The sequence below is a fragment of the Triplophysa dalaica genome, chromosome 5 (genome assembly GCF_015846415.1).
Source record: "Triplophysa dalaica isolate WHDGS20190420 chromosome 5, ASM1584641v1, whole genome shotgun sequence".
NCBI lineage: Eukaryota > Metazoa > Chordata > Actinopteri > Cypriniformes > Nemacheilidae > Triplophysa > Triplophysa dalaica.
The window spans coordinates 14498685-14516056 of record NC_079546.1 but is presented as its reverse complement, the minus strand read 5'-3'; the positions used below and the strand labels follow the sequence as shown (position 1 = coordinate 14516056).

The 17372-nt window shown below is 35.1% G+C and overlaps 2 protein-coding genes across 2 annotated transcripts; both read left to right on the top strand.

Moving 5' to 3' along the window:
- The first annotated feature begins 235 nt into the window (after positions 1 to 235).
- Positions 236 to 8738, top strand: LOC130421016 (uncharacterized). Its single transcript, XM_056748648.1, has 15 exons — positions 236 to 358; positions 1110 to 1312; positions 1459 to 1530; positions 1666 to 1899; positions 1977 to 2083; positions 2254 to 2422; positions 4304 to 5246; positions 5471 to 5589; positions 5924 to 6046; positions 6182 to 6247; positions 6412 to 6500; positions 7622 to 7727; positions 8019 to 8124; positions 8237 to 8292; positions 8448 to 8738. The coding sequence occupies exons 1-15, from the start codon at positions 238 to 240 to the stop codon at positions 8541 to 8543; spliced, it is 2610 nt and encodes an 869-aa protein (XP_056604626.1). The 5' UTR covers positions 236 to 237; the 3' UTR covers positions 8544 to 8738.
- A 4704-nt stretch (positions 8739 to 13442) lies between these two features.
- On the top strand, positions 13443 to 17271 carry cdkn1d (cyclin-dependent kinase inhibitor 1D). Its single transcript, XM_056747593.1, has 3 exons — positions 13443 to 13880; positions 14713 to 15146; positions 15513 to 17271. Exons 2-3 carry the CDS (start codon positions 14717 to 14719, stop codon positions 15560 to 15562), a joined length of 480 nt encoding a protein of 159 aa, XP_056603571.1. The 5' UTR covers positions 13443 to 13880; positions 14713 to 14716; the 3' UTR covers positions 15563 to 17271.
- The last annotated feature ends 101 nt before the right edge of the window (positions 17272 to 17372 follow it).

Sequence of the window (17372 nt, the reverse complement as noted above, 5' to 3'; positions counted from 1 at the left end):
TCGATCATTTTATTTTTAAGGTTACATCAATACTATTAAATTTATATAAAGGGGATTTAGTTACTACGTGATAATTACTTTGTAATCATCCACTGTATGTTTGTGTAATCTACGTCATGCACGTGTCCTATCCCTTGCGCACTTACTACAACGCATTCTGCACGTGACAATCACGTCCTCATTGACGCTTGGGTCAATTTAGCAGATTTTGCTTTTTGTAAATTGGCATGTTTAAACATGGATCCAGTTATCTACCAGCAGATTGTGTCTTATAAATGCCACGGCAAATACCCCGATGGACTCTGCAAGAATGAAAAAAACTCATTTCGCAAAAAAGCTAACCTTTTTGAAATTGAAGGTAGGCCTTATTATGAAAGCCACTTTAATCGTTTGTAATATCTTCGATGATGGTTGACTATCCATGCTTAAAACAGTTATTTTGTGAAGGGTGAATTCAGATTTCGCTTTTTTAAAGCTCTTGTTTAAGTACTAAGCTTGATAACGAAATTAAATTGAAACAGTACCAAAGTGTAATTGGAGTGCATATACAATAACTAACATCAATTAAGTTTTGTTAATGCAACTATACAGTGCTATTGTACTAAATATACAGTGATATGCACAGACGTGTATATGTAGCACATGCATGCTTCGTTGTAGGACGTTATTAATAAATAAATACTTTCATTAAAAGTCTTTATGACAAACATAAATTAGTATTAGTAGGGTATGCGTTCTTTGAAGGCTGCATTTTAAGACCGATTGTAAGGCCATCCCAATTCGAAAAATGCTTAAGATGGAGCCTCAAATGCCATATTTTAAGTGCATAGTGCATAGTATGTCATTTGGGTCACACCTTATATTTGTAAAGGTGCATGTGTCCGAGTGCGCATGCGCGCCTGAGAGTGCTTCATGTCTGCAGCCAGACTCTTCTCACTATTCATCGTAGAGCATTTGAAAAACAGAGTTGTGACACACTTTCATCTCTGTTCACCACAAGGGTTACCATAACTTAATCTGTACAGTATGTGTATGTATAGTATGTGTATTATGTATCTTGCATATATATGTTGAATAACTATATTATGTGTAAATTTTTTTTGTCATAGATGGCAAATTGTACTATGTCCGCTACAAATCGACTCCCAAAGCAATCAAAACAGAAGTTGTGCTTGGGATAGAAGAGGCCAACAGAATATTTGCTGAGTTTCATAACAGCGACATTGGAGCACATACGGGGCAAAACAAAACAAGAGATGCCATTTCAAAAAGATTTTATTGGCCTGGCATGTCTCAGGATATTGACAAATGGGTACTAACCTAAGTTACCATTCTTTTAAGTAGCTTCATTGTAATATTTCACTGTGATTTATATTTCTTTGTTTATACGATTTAAAACGAACACATTTTAAATCAATAGTTTAATTGAAGCCTCATATCTGTGTATGTTTTTAAAAGGTGGCACAGTGTGGCCAATGCCAAGCCAGTAGTACCTCCGTAAAAGAGGGGACTGCATACACGCCTATTGTGGTATGTATTATTTTCTTTACGCCACAATATGTTAAGTATATTGAATGGGTCATATTTAAGGTGTTTGAAATAACATTATACTGTCTCAAGATATAATAACAATTTGTTTTTGTTTTTGGTTTAAATTTGCTTTAGGTTAATCAGCCCTTTGAGCTCTTAGGGATGGATCTCATTGGAAAGTTGACTTTAACAGATAATGGAAATCAGTATATCTGTGTCATTATTGATTACCTTACAAAGTGGCCCCAGGCCTATCCTTTGAAATCCAAGTCTGCCATAGAAGTGACCCAGTGTTTGATAAATTTTGTGCATCAGTTTGAAGCTCCAAAAAGAGTGCTAACAGATCAGGGGACAGAATTTGTGAATCAGGCAAGTTTTAATATGAACAAATTAATATCATCTTCATGCTTCAGAACAATAACTAAAAATAATTTTCCTGTTTGTAGCTAAACAGACATGTGTGCAGTGTGCTTAACATCCAGCGGTCCTTATGTGCACCCTATCATCCGCAGACAAACGGTCTTGTGGAACGAATGAATGCTACCATACAAAGGTATCTTGTGAAATATTTAAATTGTGCATAATGACTTTAAGTTTAAAATTAATTTGTTAGTAGGCCTCTGCCTGTGTTTCATTTAGCAAATAGACAAGTAATATTAACTTAAACTGTTATTATTGCTTTTAATGTATCTTGTTTTATATTAAACCATGTTCAAAAATCAGAGCACTCTGCAAGCTTGTCAAGGACCAGCCAAAGAACTGGGATAGGCATCTCGATGCTGTCATGTTTGCTATACGCACAAAAAAACAAATGACAACAAAGTTCTCACCTTACTTTTTGATGTTTGGGAGAGAGGCCCGTTATCCCAGTGAGATTCCAGAGCACTACAGGGTAATGTAAATCCATTGAATTTTAATTGGTTATTTACAGCAGGGAAAAGGATTTGACACATCAGCATTTTTATCAGTAAGGGGATTTCTAAGTGGGCTATTGACACGAAATTTCCACCAGATATAGCCATCAAGCCAAATATTGAATTGATACAAAGAAATCAGAACATTTAAGTATACAAGTCAGTCATAATAAAGTGAAATGACGCAGAGAATAAGTATTGAACACACTTTATTTAATACTTTGTAGAAATGCTTTTGTTGGTGATTACAGCTTCTAGACGGCTCTTGTATGGAGAGACCAGTCTCTGCATTGCTCAGGAGTGATTCTGCCCATTCTTCCACACAAATGGTCTCTAAATCTTGATGGTTCCTTGTGCTTCTTTTAAGAACTTTGATCTTCAGTTCTCTCCATAGATTTTCTATGGGATTTAGGTCAGGTGATTAACTGGGCCATTCCAGAAGCTTGATTTTCTTTCTTTGAAACCACTTCATTGTGTCCTTGGCCTTGTGTTTGTGATCATTGCCCACACTCTTTTCATATTCAGCTTTCTGGTAGATGGCAGCAGAGTTTTATCCAGAATGTCCCGGTACATTTCTCCATTCATCCTCCCTTCAATAATATGAAGTCTGCCAGTACCCCTTGCTGAAAAGCAGCCCCAAACCATGATGCTTCCACCCCCAAACTTAACTGTTGGTGTGGTGTTCTTGGGGTGGTGGGCAGTGCCATTTCTTCTCCAAACATGGTGTGTAGAATGACTGCCAAAAAGTTAAGTTTTGCTTTCATCTGACCATACTATAGTCTCCCAATAATCCACAGGCTATAAACCGAGCCTCAACATGCTTTTTGTTCAGCAATGGAGTCTTGCGTGGTGAGCGTGCATGGATGCCATTGCGGTTCAGTGCATTGCTGGTAGTTTTCTTTGAAACAACAGTACCTGCTGATGCAAGGTCTACCTGAAGTTCTGCCCGAGTGGTTCTTGGCTCTTGGAGAACTCTCCTGATGAATCTTTGGACTCCTCGGACAGGGATCATACTTGTAGCACCTGATCGTGGCCGGTTTATGGTGAACTGATGCTCTTTCAATTTCCGGATAATGGCCCCCACAGTGCTCACAGGAACATTCAGCATTCTGAAAATGCACCTATAACCATTCACATCAAAATGCTTTTCAACGATAAGATTACAACGATCTACAGAGCATTCTTTGCTTTTACCCATCATGAAGTCTTTCCTGTGTGCCTCCTAGGTAATTAGAAACCTTTATATACCATCAATTAGGACTCAAGCAGCTGATATCAATTAGTACTGATAGGGGGCAGGGTTTCTCTCTCAATACTGACAGATTTCGGGTGATCTCCTGGCTTTCTATGCCATTTTGCACCTTGTTACCTTCATGTGTTCAATACTTATTCCCTGTATCATTTGACTTTACTTATTATGACTGAACTTGTATACTTAAATGTTCTGATTTCTTTGTATGAATTCAATATTTGGCTTGATGGCTTTATCTGGTGGACATTTTGTGTCAATAGCCCACTTAGAAATCCCCTTACTGATAAAAATTCTGATGTGTCAAATACTTTTTTCCCCGATGTATATTAATGTAGTTTCCTGAATGGTAAGTAGGTCTTATTAGTTTTATTGAGTCTTTATTATGTATACATTTCAAGTAAGTCTTTAATAGACATTAAGTCTTTAATCTGTGTATGTGTACGTGACTCCATCTGTGAAATCTAGGAGATCATGTGATCATTGACTTATTAATTTTATATTGAAAGTTCTTTATTAACTTAGAAATTTGTGAATCACAAAAAAAGTTCCTTAAGGGATATTTTACAATAAAATGAAAATCCTGTCATTATTTATTTGCCTTGTTTAGATCAACCACAGTATGGAAGAAACAATATCTGTGGAAAAAGTGACAGAGTCTGCAATAAAGCTCAGTGAAACATTACTTGAGGCTGGGGAAAACATCAAAAAATCCCAAAAAAAGATACAAAAAAAGTGTCAATCATTAATTTCAAAATTTAAAGTCGGTGACAAAGTGTGGAGACAGAATGTCAGAACCAAACAGCGTAAAGGTGGAAAACTTGACGCAAACTTCCTTGGTCCTTTCACCATCACTTCATTAGAAGGAAAGAGTGCTGACCTTGAAAATGGAATGGGTGTGAAGATACCCAAAATAAACATCGACCATCTGAAGCCATATTGTGAAGAGAGTCCTAGAGTCCCTCACAAAATACAGAAACCCTCAACTATCTCTCAAATTAAAGGAAGACCTATCAGCTCTCAACAGACCCCAGCACCACAGATTCCTGGTTGTGGCCATCATTCCTCACCAATCAGCTCAGCACCACAGACTCCTGATCGTGGCTCTCTATCCTCCCCACTCAGCCTAAAGCCACAGACTCCTGATCTTGGCTGTCTATCCTTACCACTCAGCTCAGCACCACAGACTCCTGATCGTGGCTGTCTGTCCTCATCTGTCAAATCAGCGCCAAAGTCTCCTGATCTTTGCTCTCTATCCTCACCACTCAGTTCAACGCCACAGACTCCTGATCTTGGCTGTCTATCCTTACCACTCAGCTCAGCACCACAGACTCCTGATCATGGCTGTCTGTCCTCATCTGTCAAATCAGCGCCAAAGTCTCCTGATCATGGCTGTCTGTCATCATCTGTCAAATCAGCGCCAAACTCTCCTGATCGTGGCTGTTTGTCCTCATCTGTCAAATCAGTGCCAAAGTCTCGTCTCCAAATATCTCCTGCCTCTAATGCCAGCTTAGCTCCGAAGACTCCAATATCCGGTATTAACATAGAAACATGTATGTATTTTATACATCGAACACATAGCATAGTATGTGGCATTGTATTTAAAGTAATTGGTAAAATATAATTTTTTGAACCGTTTGGTGTTTCCTTGCATAATAGGCATGTAACTTCAGGTTATTTTCTCTCTTACCCCCTTATTTAACTATGAAAATAAACCTTAGTATGAGACATACAGTACCTTTATTTTACCTGCATCATATCAGTCTTTTTTTCATAGGTGTGAGAGAGGCCTGGAAGGGGAAAAACGTAAATGTTCTCCTTGCAAAAATAGGGCCATTCAAATTGTTCTATGCTGATATACATCGGACTGCACCCACAATGGAACTGGAAAGTGAGGTAGACTTGGTCCAGCTTAAAGGATGTTTTTAATAATTTATTCACAAATCTTTATTTAGAAAATTCATGTACCAGTATTACTGTTGTACTGCTTAAAAGTGATTATGAACTTGTATTCTATTTAGTATGTGATGTCTGAAAAAATACAGAGCATCTTTTTTTTATATTTCCACCAGAATTCATTTTCTACAAATGAATACAAATAGAAAAAATGTTTTTGTTTGTTACTAGTTCACAGAAAAAACATAATTTTACCTAAACACAGATTGAATTCAGATAAACTGAAAATAATCTATATACATTATATTTTAAATATATATTTTATTTCTACCAGGTCATGAATGCCTTTGTCTACATCTTGGTACGAAAATTTAATGAGAGTTCACAGGACAGAGCTGCCAGCATTGACAGTTATGAGATGAGTAACATCTGGATACACAAGCGGGCAAAAGTTAAGGTTGGTGAATAGCATGATGTCTTCTATTACATTTTATACCAACAGAAACATTAAAAATTAATTAGAGAAATTTAATCATTGATTGGTAGATGGATGTCTGGGAGGTTATATGAAATGTACCTCTTGAATTTTCAGATGGATCCACGGGACTATAAATACATTATAGGAATCATTAATCACTGCCATCACTGGACTCTAACAGTATTATTTTTTGCTTACTACCTGTTATGCTCTTGTGTTTCTATAACAATTAAACATGATGCTTTTCTCTATCAATTAATACATGCCGTTGAAGCATAGCCAATGTTAAGGTTGGTTTGGCTGTTTTCTGTATTTACCTTTGTAATGTGAGCTCATATATTAAGGTCATGATCCCGCAAGAGAAGAGGGCTCTATATCTGGATCCTATGGGGGAGAGTCAAAACAACCTAAATAGATGCCAGGATGTGACAAGGTAATCCATCCTTCTGTGCTAGTAATGTGAAATTTGTAATAATCATGAAATTACAGTTTTGTTGATTGCAAACACACGATTATGAACCATCTCACAATTTTCTTTGAACTGTAAAACAGAATTACAACTACAACAATCAGTACAAACCTTTAACTGTTATATCTTATTCAGTTACTATAGTCCAGTTTGTATTCAGTTAGTTGTCTCATTTTAAAATGACTATAATACACAGATTTCCTTGAAAACAGTACTGAGATCAATTCATAACACAATCACTAACTAGTAAGCAGGAATCCCTTTCCAATGTCTGTTACTGAAATAAATGGAAAACTATGAACTTTTTGCCCAACAAATGACAGTTCCAGCAACAGCACATCATTAAAACTCATTAACTTGCCCACAGCATTCCCTCACTTAACCCTACAAAGACAGTTCAAATATCAAAGCAACCAAATAGCTGTAAAATGAAGGTGTATCAATGCACATTTCCTGCTTGTCAGCTCTGAAGCTGTCGGAGCTGCTGCTCATCTGAGCAACTTCTGTAATGTTATCAGAACACATACTTGATACAGGATGATCCATAGTTCAGAGAACATGTCCATCACAAACAACAGAAATTTGCATCACTACCAATAATTTGCTCTCCTTAAATGGGCACGCCATCTTCCTTTATACCAGATGCATAGGACTTGCATGCACACCCTTTCGCCAATTTCAATTCAAGTCAATTTTATTTTATTTATATAGCGCTTTTTACAATGTGCAATTTTCCTAGCAAGATCTTTCTAATACAGTTCATTGGCCTTCTAAAAGTAGGATTAGAGATGATAGATTCTTAAGTCTTATGTCTTAACACAAAGTTGACTTACCCACAAGCAAGGGAACTTTTGTTATCTACAAGGTATCAACTAAATAAAAACAATTTTGGAAAGGGCTGGAACCCAACTTTCATATGGTATGGTGTAATGGTTATCTGAAATATGTAAAAAATCACGTGTTGGGTTTTTCCCAGATTGCATCACATATACATGATGTGTTGCAAGGCCCCAGAGTAGCAAAATAAGTAAATAAAAATGCTAAGCACTCTTTTACTCTTGAGTGTTCTTTCCAAATTGTTACAGATCATTCATGAGGCAAAAAGGATTTCATATATCCAGATGGGTGTGTGGCACACTCCCACACCCACTGCAAAGTGATTGCTCTTCATGTGGGGCCTTTGTCTTAAAGGTAAGCATTGAAAATAAAACTGATTGTATATTGTTGACAAAAAAGCTTTAACAGCTTTTTATGTTGTTTTTGTGTGTAAGTCACAATATAAGTAAAAAACATATTAGAAAACACAACCCTGAATAAGATTATCCCAAATGTGTCAGTACTTACAACTTGAGAAACAAAGATGTATCCTCAATTTTGATAACTGTATAAAACGTTTTTTCGCTCTCAACTGCAAACAATGATAGACATAACATTTTGCTTTAGAAACACCTTATCTGTTAATCCTTTACCCTTTTAATCTAGTTTGCCGAATGTGTCCTTGAGGAAAAGCCCATTGAATTTTCTGCATCTCAAGATGGTGTGGAAGATCTAAGGATGAATATTGCAACTTGCCTCCTGGAGAAAACAGGTAAACACTCTGGTCTCGCACCTATCTTGTAAATATGTATTAACTGTAATGTATTAAAAGTAAATGTTGTGCATCTTACACCCTTATCTACCCTGATGCTATTGTTCATCAGATAACTTAAAGGACTTGTGTTACTTCTGTGGGGAACACAATACTGGAAGTGATTGGGTAAGTATAGACGTTCTTCCGTTTCAAACACAATTTAAAATTTCTTCTGTTTCAAGCAATTTTTTTTATAGCAAAAATTGCTCTTAGAGTAATGAATAATTTTGAATGTATGCTTGTTTACATTTTAAAATTGATTTAATTGCCAATATGTTTAGATTGGCTGTGATGTGTGCCCACGCTGGTTCCACACTGTCTGTGCAAAAACATCAGTGAAGGTGTCAAGCTTCATCTGCCCAGCCTGTTGGAAGTAACTTGTAGAAATAAATCATCATATTGCTTTTACATTTAAAAAAGTCTAAAATGTTTTCAAGACCCTTAGTAATTTATAGTAAGTTGTGTTCAGTGTCTCAAATTTTTCGTTTTTGTAAATGTATTTGTTATTAATGATTATTGTTACACTACAAAAGAGACAACAATTGTTCAGCAATCAATAAATAGTTGTCATGAAAGCAAACGGAAAACAATGTGTTCAGATTCCATCAGTTCTAGTGGCCCCTTACGAAACAAAAATATTTTGTAGTTGAAATACAGTTAAAAATACTGTATAATTCTATTATATTTGAATTTTACATTTGCATATATTGAAATTATATTATGCTTACATTTTTCAGTAGAAATACTTAATGTACATTGTAATGTAGTAATATTTGGTTGTTATATTATTTTATTTTTAATTATATAAAGTAAGTTATGATATATATATTGAAGCTAGAGTCTAGCTTGTCATAAAGACACTACCTCTATATAAAGCCACTGTATTGAAGCTACAGTCAAATGCTTTTAAAGACTCAACCTCTATATAAAGATGTGTCAGTATCTTATATGTGACGTGCCTGTGATAATATTAAAGTGAGATTAAGAGGGGAGTACGTTTTCAACGGGTATATTGGTTATTGTTGTGGAAATTATACCCCCTATAATAAACCTGCTATATTGAAGCTACAGTCAAATGCTTTTATAGACTCAACCTCTATATAAAGATGTGTCTGTATCTTATATGTGATGGTCCTGTGATAATATTAAAGTGAGATTAAGAGGGGAGTACATTTTCAACGGGTATATTGGTTATTGCTGTGGAAATTATACCCCCTATAATAAAGCCACTGTATTGAAGCTAGAGTCAAATGCTTTTAAAGACTCAACCTCTATATAAAGATGTGTCAGTATCTTATATGTGATGGTCCTGTGATAATATTAAAGTGAGATTAAGAGGGGAGTACGTTTTCAACGGGTATATTGGTTATTGTTGTGGAAATTATACCCCCTATAATAAACCCACTGTATTGAAGCTACAGTCAAATGCTTTTAAAGACACAACCTCTATATAAAGATGTGTCAGTATCTTATATGTGACGTGCCTGTGATAATATTAAAGTGAGATTAAGAGGGGAGTACATTTTCAACGGGTATATTGGTTATTGCTGTGGAAATTATACCCCCTATAATAAACCCACTGTATTGAAGCTACAGTCAAATGCTTTTAAAGACTCAACCTCTATATAAAGATGTGTCAGTATCTTATATGTGACGTGCCTGTGATAATATTAAAGTGAGATTAAGAGGGGAGTACATTTTCAACGGGTATATTGGTTATTGCTGTGGAAATTATACCCCCTATAATAAACCTGCTATATTGAAGCTAGAGTCAAATGCTTTTAAAAACACAACCTCTATATAAAGATATGTCAGTATCTTATATGTGATGGTCCTGTGATAATATTAAAGTGAGATTAAGAGGGGAGTACATTTTCAACGGGTATATTGGTTATTGCTGTGGAAATTATACCCCCTATAATAAACCCACTGTATTGAAGCTACAGTCAAATGCTTTTAAAGACACAACCTCTATATAAAGATGTGTTTGTATCTTATATGTGACGTGCCTGTGATAATATTAAAGTGAGATTAAGAGGGGAGTACATTTTCAACGGGTATATTGGTTATTGCTGTGGAAATTATACCCCCTATAATAAACCCGCTGTATTGAAGCTACAGTCAAATGCTTTTAAAGACACAACCTCTATATAAAGATGTGTTTGTATCTTATATGTGACGTGCCTGTGATAATATTAAAGTGAGATTAAGAGGTGAGTACATTTTCAACGGGTATATTGGTTATTGTTGTGGAAATTATACCCCCTATAATAAACCCACTGTATTGAAGCTACAGTCAAATGCTTTTAAAGACTCAACCTCTATATAAAGATGTGTCTGTATCTTATATGTGACGTGCCTGTGATAATATTAAAGTGAGATTAAGAGGGGAGTACATTTTCAACGGGTATATTGGTTATTGTTGTGGAAATTATACCCCCTATAATAAACCCACTGTATTGAAGCTACAGTCAAATGCTTTTAAAGACACAACCTCTATATAAAGATGTGTCAGTATCTTATATGTGACGTGCCTGTGATAATATTAAAGTGAGATTAAGAGGGGAGTACATTTTCAACGGGTATATTGGTTATTGCTGTGGAAATTATACCCCCTATAATAAACCCACTGTATTGAAGCTACAGTCAAATGCTTTTAAAGACTCAACCTCTATATAAAGATGTGTCAGTATCTTATATGTGACGTGCCTGTGATAATATTAAAGTGAGATTAAGAGGGGAGTACATTTTCCACGGGTATATTGGTTATTGTTGTGGAAATTATACCCCCTATAATAAACCCACTGTATTGAAGCTACAGTCAAATGCTTTTAAAGACACAACCTCTATATAAAGATGTGTCAGTATCTTATATGTGACGTGCCTGTGATAATATTAAAGTGAGATTAAGAGGGGAGTACATTTTCAACGGGTATATTGGTTATTGCTGTGGAAATTATACCCCCTATAATAAACCCACTGTATTGAAGCTACAGTCAAATGCTTTTAAAGACTCAACCTCTATATAAAGATGTGTCAGTATCTTATATGTGACGTGCCTGTGATAATATTAAAGTGAGATTAAGAGGGGAGTACATTTTCAACGGGTATATTGGTTATTGCTGTGGAAATTATACCCCCTATAATAAACCCACTGTATTGAAGCTACAGTCAAATGCTTTTAAAGACTCAACCTCTATATAAAGATGTGTCAGTATCTTATATGTGACGTGCCTGTGATAATATTAAAGTGAGATTAAGAGGGGAGTACATTTTCAACGGGTATATTGGTTATTGCTGTGGAAATTATACCCCCTATAATAAACCTGCTATATTGAAGCTAGAGTCAAATGCTTTTAAAAACACAACCTCTATATAAAGATATGTCAGTATCTTATATGTGATGGTCCTGTGATAATATTAAAGTGAGATTAAGAGGGGAGTACATTTTCAACGGGTATATTGGTTATTGCTGTGGAAATTATACCCCCTATAATAAACCCACGGTATTGAAGCTACAGTCAAATGCTTTTAAAGACACAACCTCTATATAAAGATGTGTTTGTATCTTATATGTGACGTGCCTGTGATAATATTAAAGTGAGATTAAGAGGGGAGTACATTTTCAACGGGTATATTGGTTATTGCTGTGGAAATTATACCCCCTATAATAAACCCGCTGTATTGAAGCTACAGTCAAATGCTTTTAAAGACACAACCTCTATATAAAGATGTGTTTGTATCTTATATGTGACGTGCCTGTGATAATATTAAAGTGAGATTAAGAGGGGAGTACATTTTCAACGGGTATATTGGTTATTGCTGTGGAAATTATACCCCCTATAATAAACCTGCTATATTGAAGCTACAGTCAAATGCTTTTAAAGACACAACCTCTATATAAAGATGTGTCAGTATCTTATATGTGACGTGCCTGTGATAATATTAAAGTGAGATTAAGAGGGGAGTACATTTTCAACGGGTATATTGGTTATTGTTGTGGAAATTATACCCCCTATAATAAACCCACTGTATTGAAGCTAGAGTCAAATGCTTTTAAAGACTCAACCTCTATATAAAGATGTGTTTGTATCTTATATGTGACGTGCCTGTGATAATATTAAAGTGAGATTAAGAGGGGAGTACATTTTCAACTGGTATATTGGTTATTGCTGTGGAAATTATACCCCCTATAATAAACCCGCTGTATTGAAGCTACAGTCAAATGCTTTTAAAGACACAACCTCTATATAAAGATGTGTCAGTATCTTATATGTGATGGTCCTGTGATAATATTAAAGTGAGATTAAGAGGGAAGTACATTTTTGGCAAGTGTAAGTTTAAAATTGTGGAAATTTTTCTGCCCCATTAAACTCGTTCTAGTAAAACTAAAGCTTAATGGTCACGAGGCCACCAACCAAAGATATATTAAAGAAATGAAGTGCTTCTTGTTCCAGCTTTTTAACAATACACAAAGGCTAGAAAAACATACAATGAATAGAATATTTTGACCTGAAAAGAAATAGAGGAATCTAGAATGGTTTGTTAAAAAGCCTGATACAATATTCTGTATTTTCATAACTCATAACGCATTTTCAATATTATCAAAATAGAAGGCACTTGAAAACTATTTGTTTTGTCTTTTAATCGTGATTTCATTGGTCATACAAAATGTAACAGAAGGGAAAAAAGAGATAAATGAAAGAATTTTGGCAGTATAACGTTGACAAGCATTTTTAACACCGTCTTCTATAAGAGCACATTATAACCTTGAATAAATGTATTTCTCTATACTTCAATGATTGAATATTTGTATTTTTAAATGACATTCATATGCAAGTATCAAAGGAAATGTAAAGGATCAGCCTAAAAGTTATTTGAAAGACGGTGTGAATTATCGTGACATTACGTTTTGGAACAAAGTTGTGCACAAATAAATGACATCGGGCATCCAAATTAGTCTGCATAAAAAACATTACTATCCCTTTACTGTGATAATCCATGTAAAATTGTCCGGTTGGTCTTGAAGATATTGTTTCCACGAGCAATCGATCTATGCTGTTGTGTGTTTATTTACTTGACCCATCTTTAATCCTTAGTATTGCTTAACATCTCTTGGTGATCGTAGATTTTAGGACTTTGACAACGACTAATTTACACATTCATTCCTGGGGCTAGAAGAGTGAAATAGAATCGCAGCAAACAGAACTCTTAACTCCGCCTATCAAATGTGAATAAGGCGCGTGCACGCGAGGGGAGTATGATTTGTCCGGGGAGTCGGATTTCGGTACAACACCGGCGCCAGCTCCTACGGTGACGCGAGCAAAACACTGAATGTGTGTCAAGTGGAGGGGGTGTGCGGGGGGCATTGACCCAGTTTCCCGTAAAAACAGCACAGCGCAAAGAGAGTTAAAGAAACCACCGACGGAGCGTTACTTTTACAAAGCCATCCTTTTTTTCTTTAATGAAGCGCAAGTGATTCTCGATTTGAATGAACGTAAACGCGTACGTTGATGTTTATGTCGAGCAGAAGTGAACTTTTGCGCTGGACACGTGACAGGGGGCGGTCCCCGCGATCATAACAAACAACTCGGAGCAGAAGAGACGCGATGTGTCTGTGAGGGTCGCGGTTTGTCGTGCTTTTTACAAAAACGTTTATTTAATCTGCGTACGTGTTGCATTTCGATTACTACGTGCTCGGATTTCACTCAATGGTAAGTTGATTAACACAATAATGTTTTTCTTCGTGCATTGACAGCAACAACAGCACAGTAGACACGCACTATGGTAATACCATGATTAAGTGTTGTAATCCAAAGCATATTAACCATATCTTTATTAACCGTTCATCAGAACTGGTAATATCTTCTATGATTTTTCCGTCTACACATCAGTGGTATGTTTACTGGAGCGTGTGTGTACTAGTAGTAGTACAGTAGTTGTGTAATGTGCTGGTAATTCGATAGTGCTGCGCCCACTTCTTCGACGTAAACAACTCTCCCTGAGATTTCACACTGTATGACGAGGGGTCGTGTGAAAGTTAAGTTTGTTTGCTTTGTTGTTATTTTATGTACGTCTTTGATTGTTTCGTCAGTTAACTAGTTGATTTAATGTTTATCATGCAAATACAAAGCCAAATCTGGAATTATGTGAACATTTGCCTCTATAGTTGGATAGAATTACGTACGTTGACTGTCTTTCTGTGTTCATTATTTTACATTATTTTGGCTTGCATCAATTATGAAAAAATCGAGGTAAACATTTATTGTACCACATTCTGTTTAGCAGGGAATGTCTCATGTTTTATTAATTCATATTGTTTATTCGAATGTATGCAATGCATTCCTATTTGATGTATTTTAAACTAGTATTTAATTGACAATTTATTAATAATTTATCTATTTATCGACTTTTTTCAAATACTGACAAATTACGATGGGGTTATGAGCAATAAAAGTCACACAAGTAATATTACACTATCTGTTCATTTATTATGACATTTGAGATCCATTAAACAAAAACTTTAATTTCTTTCTTTTGACCCAGGGACATGTCTGTGACACAAGCCGAGTGTGATTTTGAGGCACTGGAGGAGCAGGTGGACATTAAACCTCAGGTGGCAGTGGTCCGTCGGAACCTCTTTGGTCCCGTAGACCATCAGCAGTTGCAGCAGGACTTTCAGAGGCTGTTTTGCATGAGCGTTGAAGTTGCCAAGGAGCGCTGGAACTTTGACTTTCAGAGGGACCAGCCGGCCCCTGGCTCCATTGAGTGGGAGGAGCTGCCATGCCAGGATGTGCCGGCGTTCTACCGTAGCTGTGTCGTGAGGGCTGGTATGGCGAGGTTTAGAGGTGGTTCACCTGCAACTACTGCAACAGAGAAACATGTGGAGCTGCGGAGTAAAGATAAATTGAGAGGAACCAAGCCAGAGACGAGGATGACTGCAAGTTTGAGGGTTAAACGCAAACAAGCCAACATCACAGGTGAGAGAGTAGATCCTAAGGGATCATCGTCATTTTTAAACAAATGTTTCTTTTTAAGTGTTTAATCTAATTTGTAATGCTGCGGTTACAAGTCAATTTGTTTCTTCACAATTTAAACATTTTCCACCAGCCCTTCCAATAGTCATATAACCAGACCAAAAACATATATCAGTAATATCCCTATTTTGTTACTATTGGAATAATTTAAGGCTGGGAAATACTCCAGTGAAAAGAGCTTTTTTTTATTTTAACTTGAGTTTTACTGCAGTTTTTACCCAAGTATAGTGTAATAGTTATAGTTATAGTTTCATAATTTCAGTTTTATGATTTAAATTATCAATCTAATACATTCCTTTTGTCTTTCAGACTTTTTCAGAGTGACAAAGAAAAGGCTTCTTCATCATAAAAACTCGTAAAGACAGGGACCATGATGCTATGTTGGACTGTTTTTGTATATACATGTATATACAATATGTAGCTCATGTGTAGCACATGTAGCTCTTATAACGTCAGGCAAGTGCTTGGATTCCTATTTGACTTTGAAAGTCTTCAAATTGAATTATGTTTTCTATATTATAAATGCAGTATGCACATCAACATTTACTCCCAGGACTTTTTTAGATTTAAATGTTACCACATGGTACCATGATGTCTGAACTGCGAATTATAATCCCGTCAATATTTATCAAATCGTGTAATAATAAAACATTAGTATGAAATGTACCTTATCAGGTAACTGATAGAAAGGTCAGATATTATTGAATAATAGTGTCCTCCCTCAACTCAACTCAACTTTATTTATATAGCGCTTTTTACAATTTTCATTGTTACAAAGCAGCTGTACATGAGACACATTTAATACAAGTATGAATTCTCCCTTGCAAACTTCAATTCATATATTTGAATTTGTTCACTGAATGAACAACTTAGTAACATTTAAAATTACTTTTTATTAAATGTATTGTTGTTACACAATTAATTATGAAAAAATTCAGGATGCAGATGTTTTAATGTTTATCGGCCATATCTATTGGTGTTTACTGAATATGTATATTTACAAAATGTAACAAATACTGTGAACATCTCCCAAAAATGCACTAAGAAATTATTGTTTAATTGATTTTTGTAACAGCATAGCAATTTTCATGTTTCAAAATAGTGTATAAAATCTATTGTTTAATTTATATTAAAAAAAATCACGTAAAATGGATTATAAAATGAAGAGTGCCGAAACATTAAATGATGATTATCTGAGCCATTACCTTTTTATGTCTTAAAACATGCATTCATTTTTATAATCTTTTAAACAATTATGTTTTAAACAATTGTGTATTGTTTTTATGTGTATTGGTTATGTATTTGTTCAAATGTATTTTACCAAACTTTGTTAAAAACAACTGTCACTAAAAAACAATGTAATTTCTCCCGATAAATACAACCGCTTAAAGACTTCTGGACTGTTGTTAGTTAATATAAGTAATTAAATGCTGAAATTTTGAGAATCTCAAATTAAGGCTGTTTGTTGCATTCATTTTTTTTAAGTGACTTTCGAACAGCAGTCAAATGTATTTTTTTAATATATTAATACCCCTAAAAACTTACCTCTACCTCAGAAACAAAACATACCTTTATTCATAAGCATTCACACCTGTAAGAAAACATTTAAGATGTAGCATTTGTTTTTGTACTCATGGATATGCTGTATGATTCCACAGAAATACAGCAGAATAGTATGGATTTTGTAGCAATAGTAAAGTAATTTGTAATATAGTGTTATATTTGTTCCATGAGTGTCCCCGTTATTTTTTCTAGTCACTCATGTTTGTCTTATCCTGTGTCATTCTGTTTTGTGGAAAACCTTTCAAGTGCCTAATGAAATCACCAGTTTTGTATTTTAAATTTTTTACTTTTTTTGCACTTAATGTAAACATAATAATAATAAAGTGATTTTTATCATATAGCAAATATGTCAACATATAACCATAAGCCATATAATAACCATATATAATGCTCTGTGATTGTATGTTAAAACTATATTAAAACCTGTTAAAATTAGCTGACTTCACAGAAATTATGTATCTTGTTTATGTGCAAAAGTCAACCATAAAATTATGCATTAAGAATTTTAATTCCCCCGTATGTCTTTATTTACTTGTGCAAACATTATATAATTGATACAAATGAACACAATTTACTTAAATAAAAAACAGCAAGCAAAAATGTGGC

Bases quoted from the DNA above. Each gene is read 5' to 3' on its own strand.
- cdkn1d (XM_056747593.1), top strand. From the start codon at position 14,717: ATGTCTGTGACACAAGCCGAGTGTGATTTTGAGGCACTGGAGGAGCAG. The intron at 15,147-15,512 runs GTGAGAGAGTAG...TTTGTCTTTCAG, and splicing joins CAAACAAGCCAACATCACAG to ACTTTTTCAGAGTGACAAAG.
- LOC130421016 (XM_056748648.1), top strand. From the start codon at position 238: ATGGATCCAGTTATCTACCAGCAGATTGTGTCTTATAAATGCCACGGC. The intron at 2,423-4,303 runs GTAATGTAAATC...TGCCTTGTTTAG, and splicing joins AGATTCCAGAGCACTACAGG to ATCAACCACAGTATGGAAGA. The intron at 7,728-8,018 runs GTAAGCATTGAA...CTTTTAATCTAG, and splicing joins GTGGGGCCTTTGTCTTAAAG to TTTGCCGAATGTGTCCTTGA.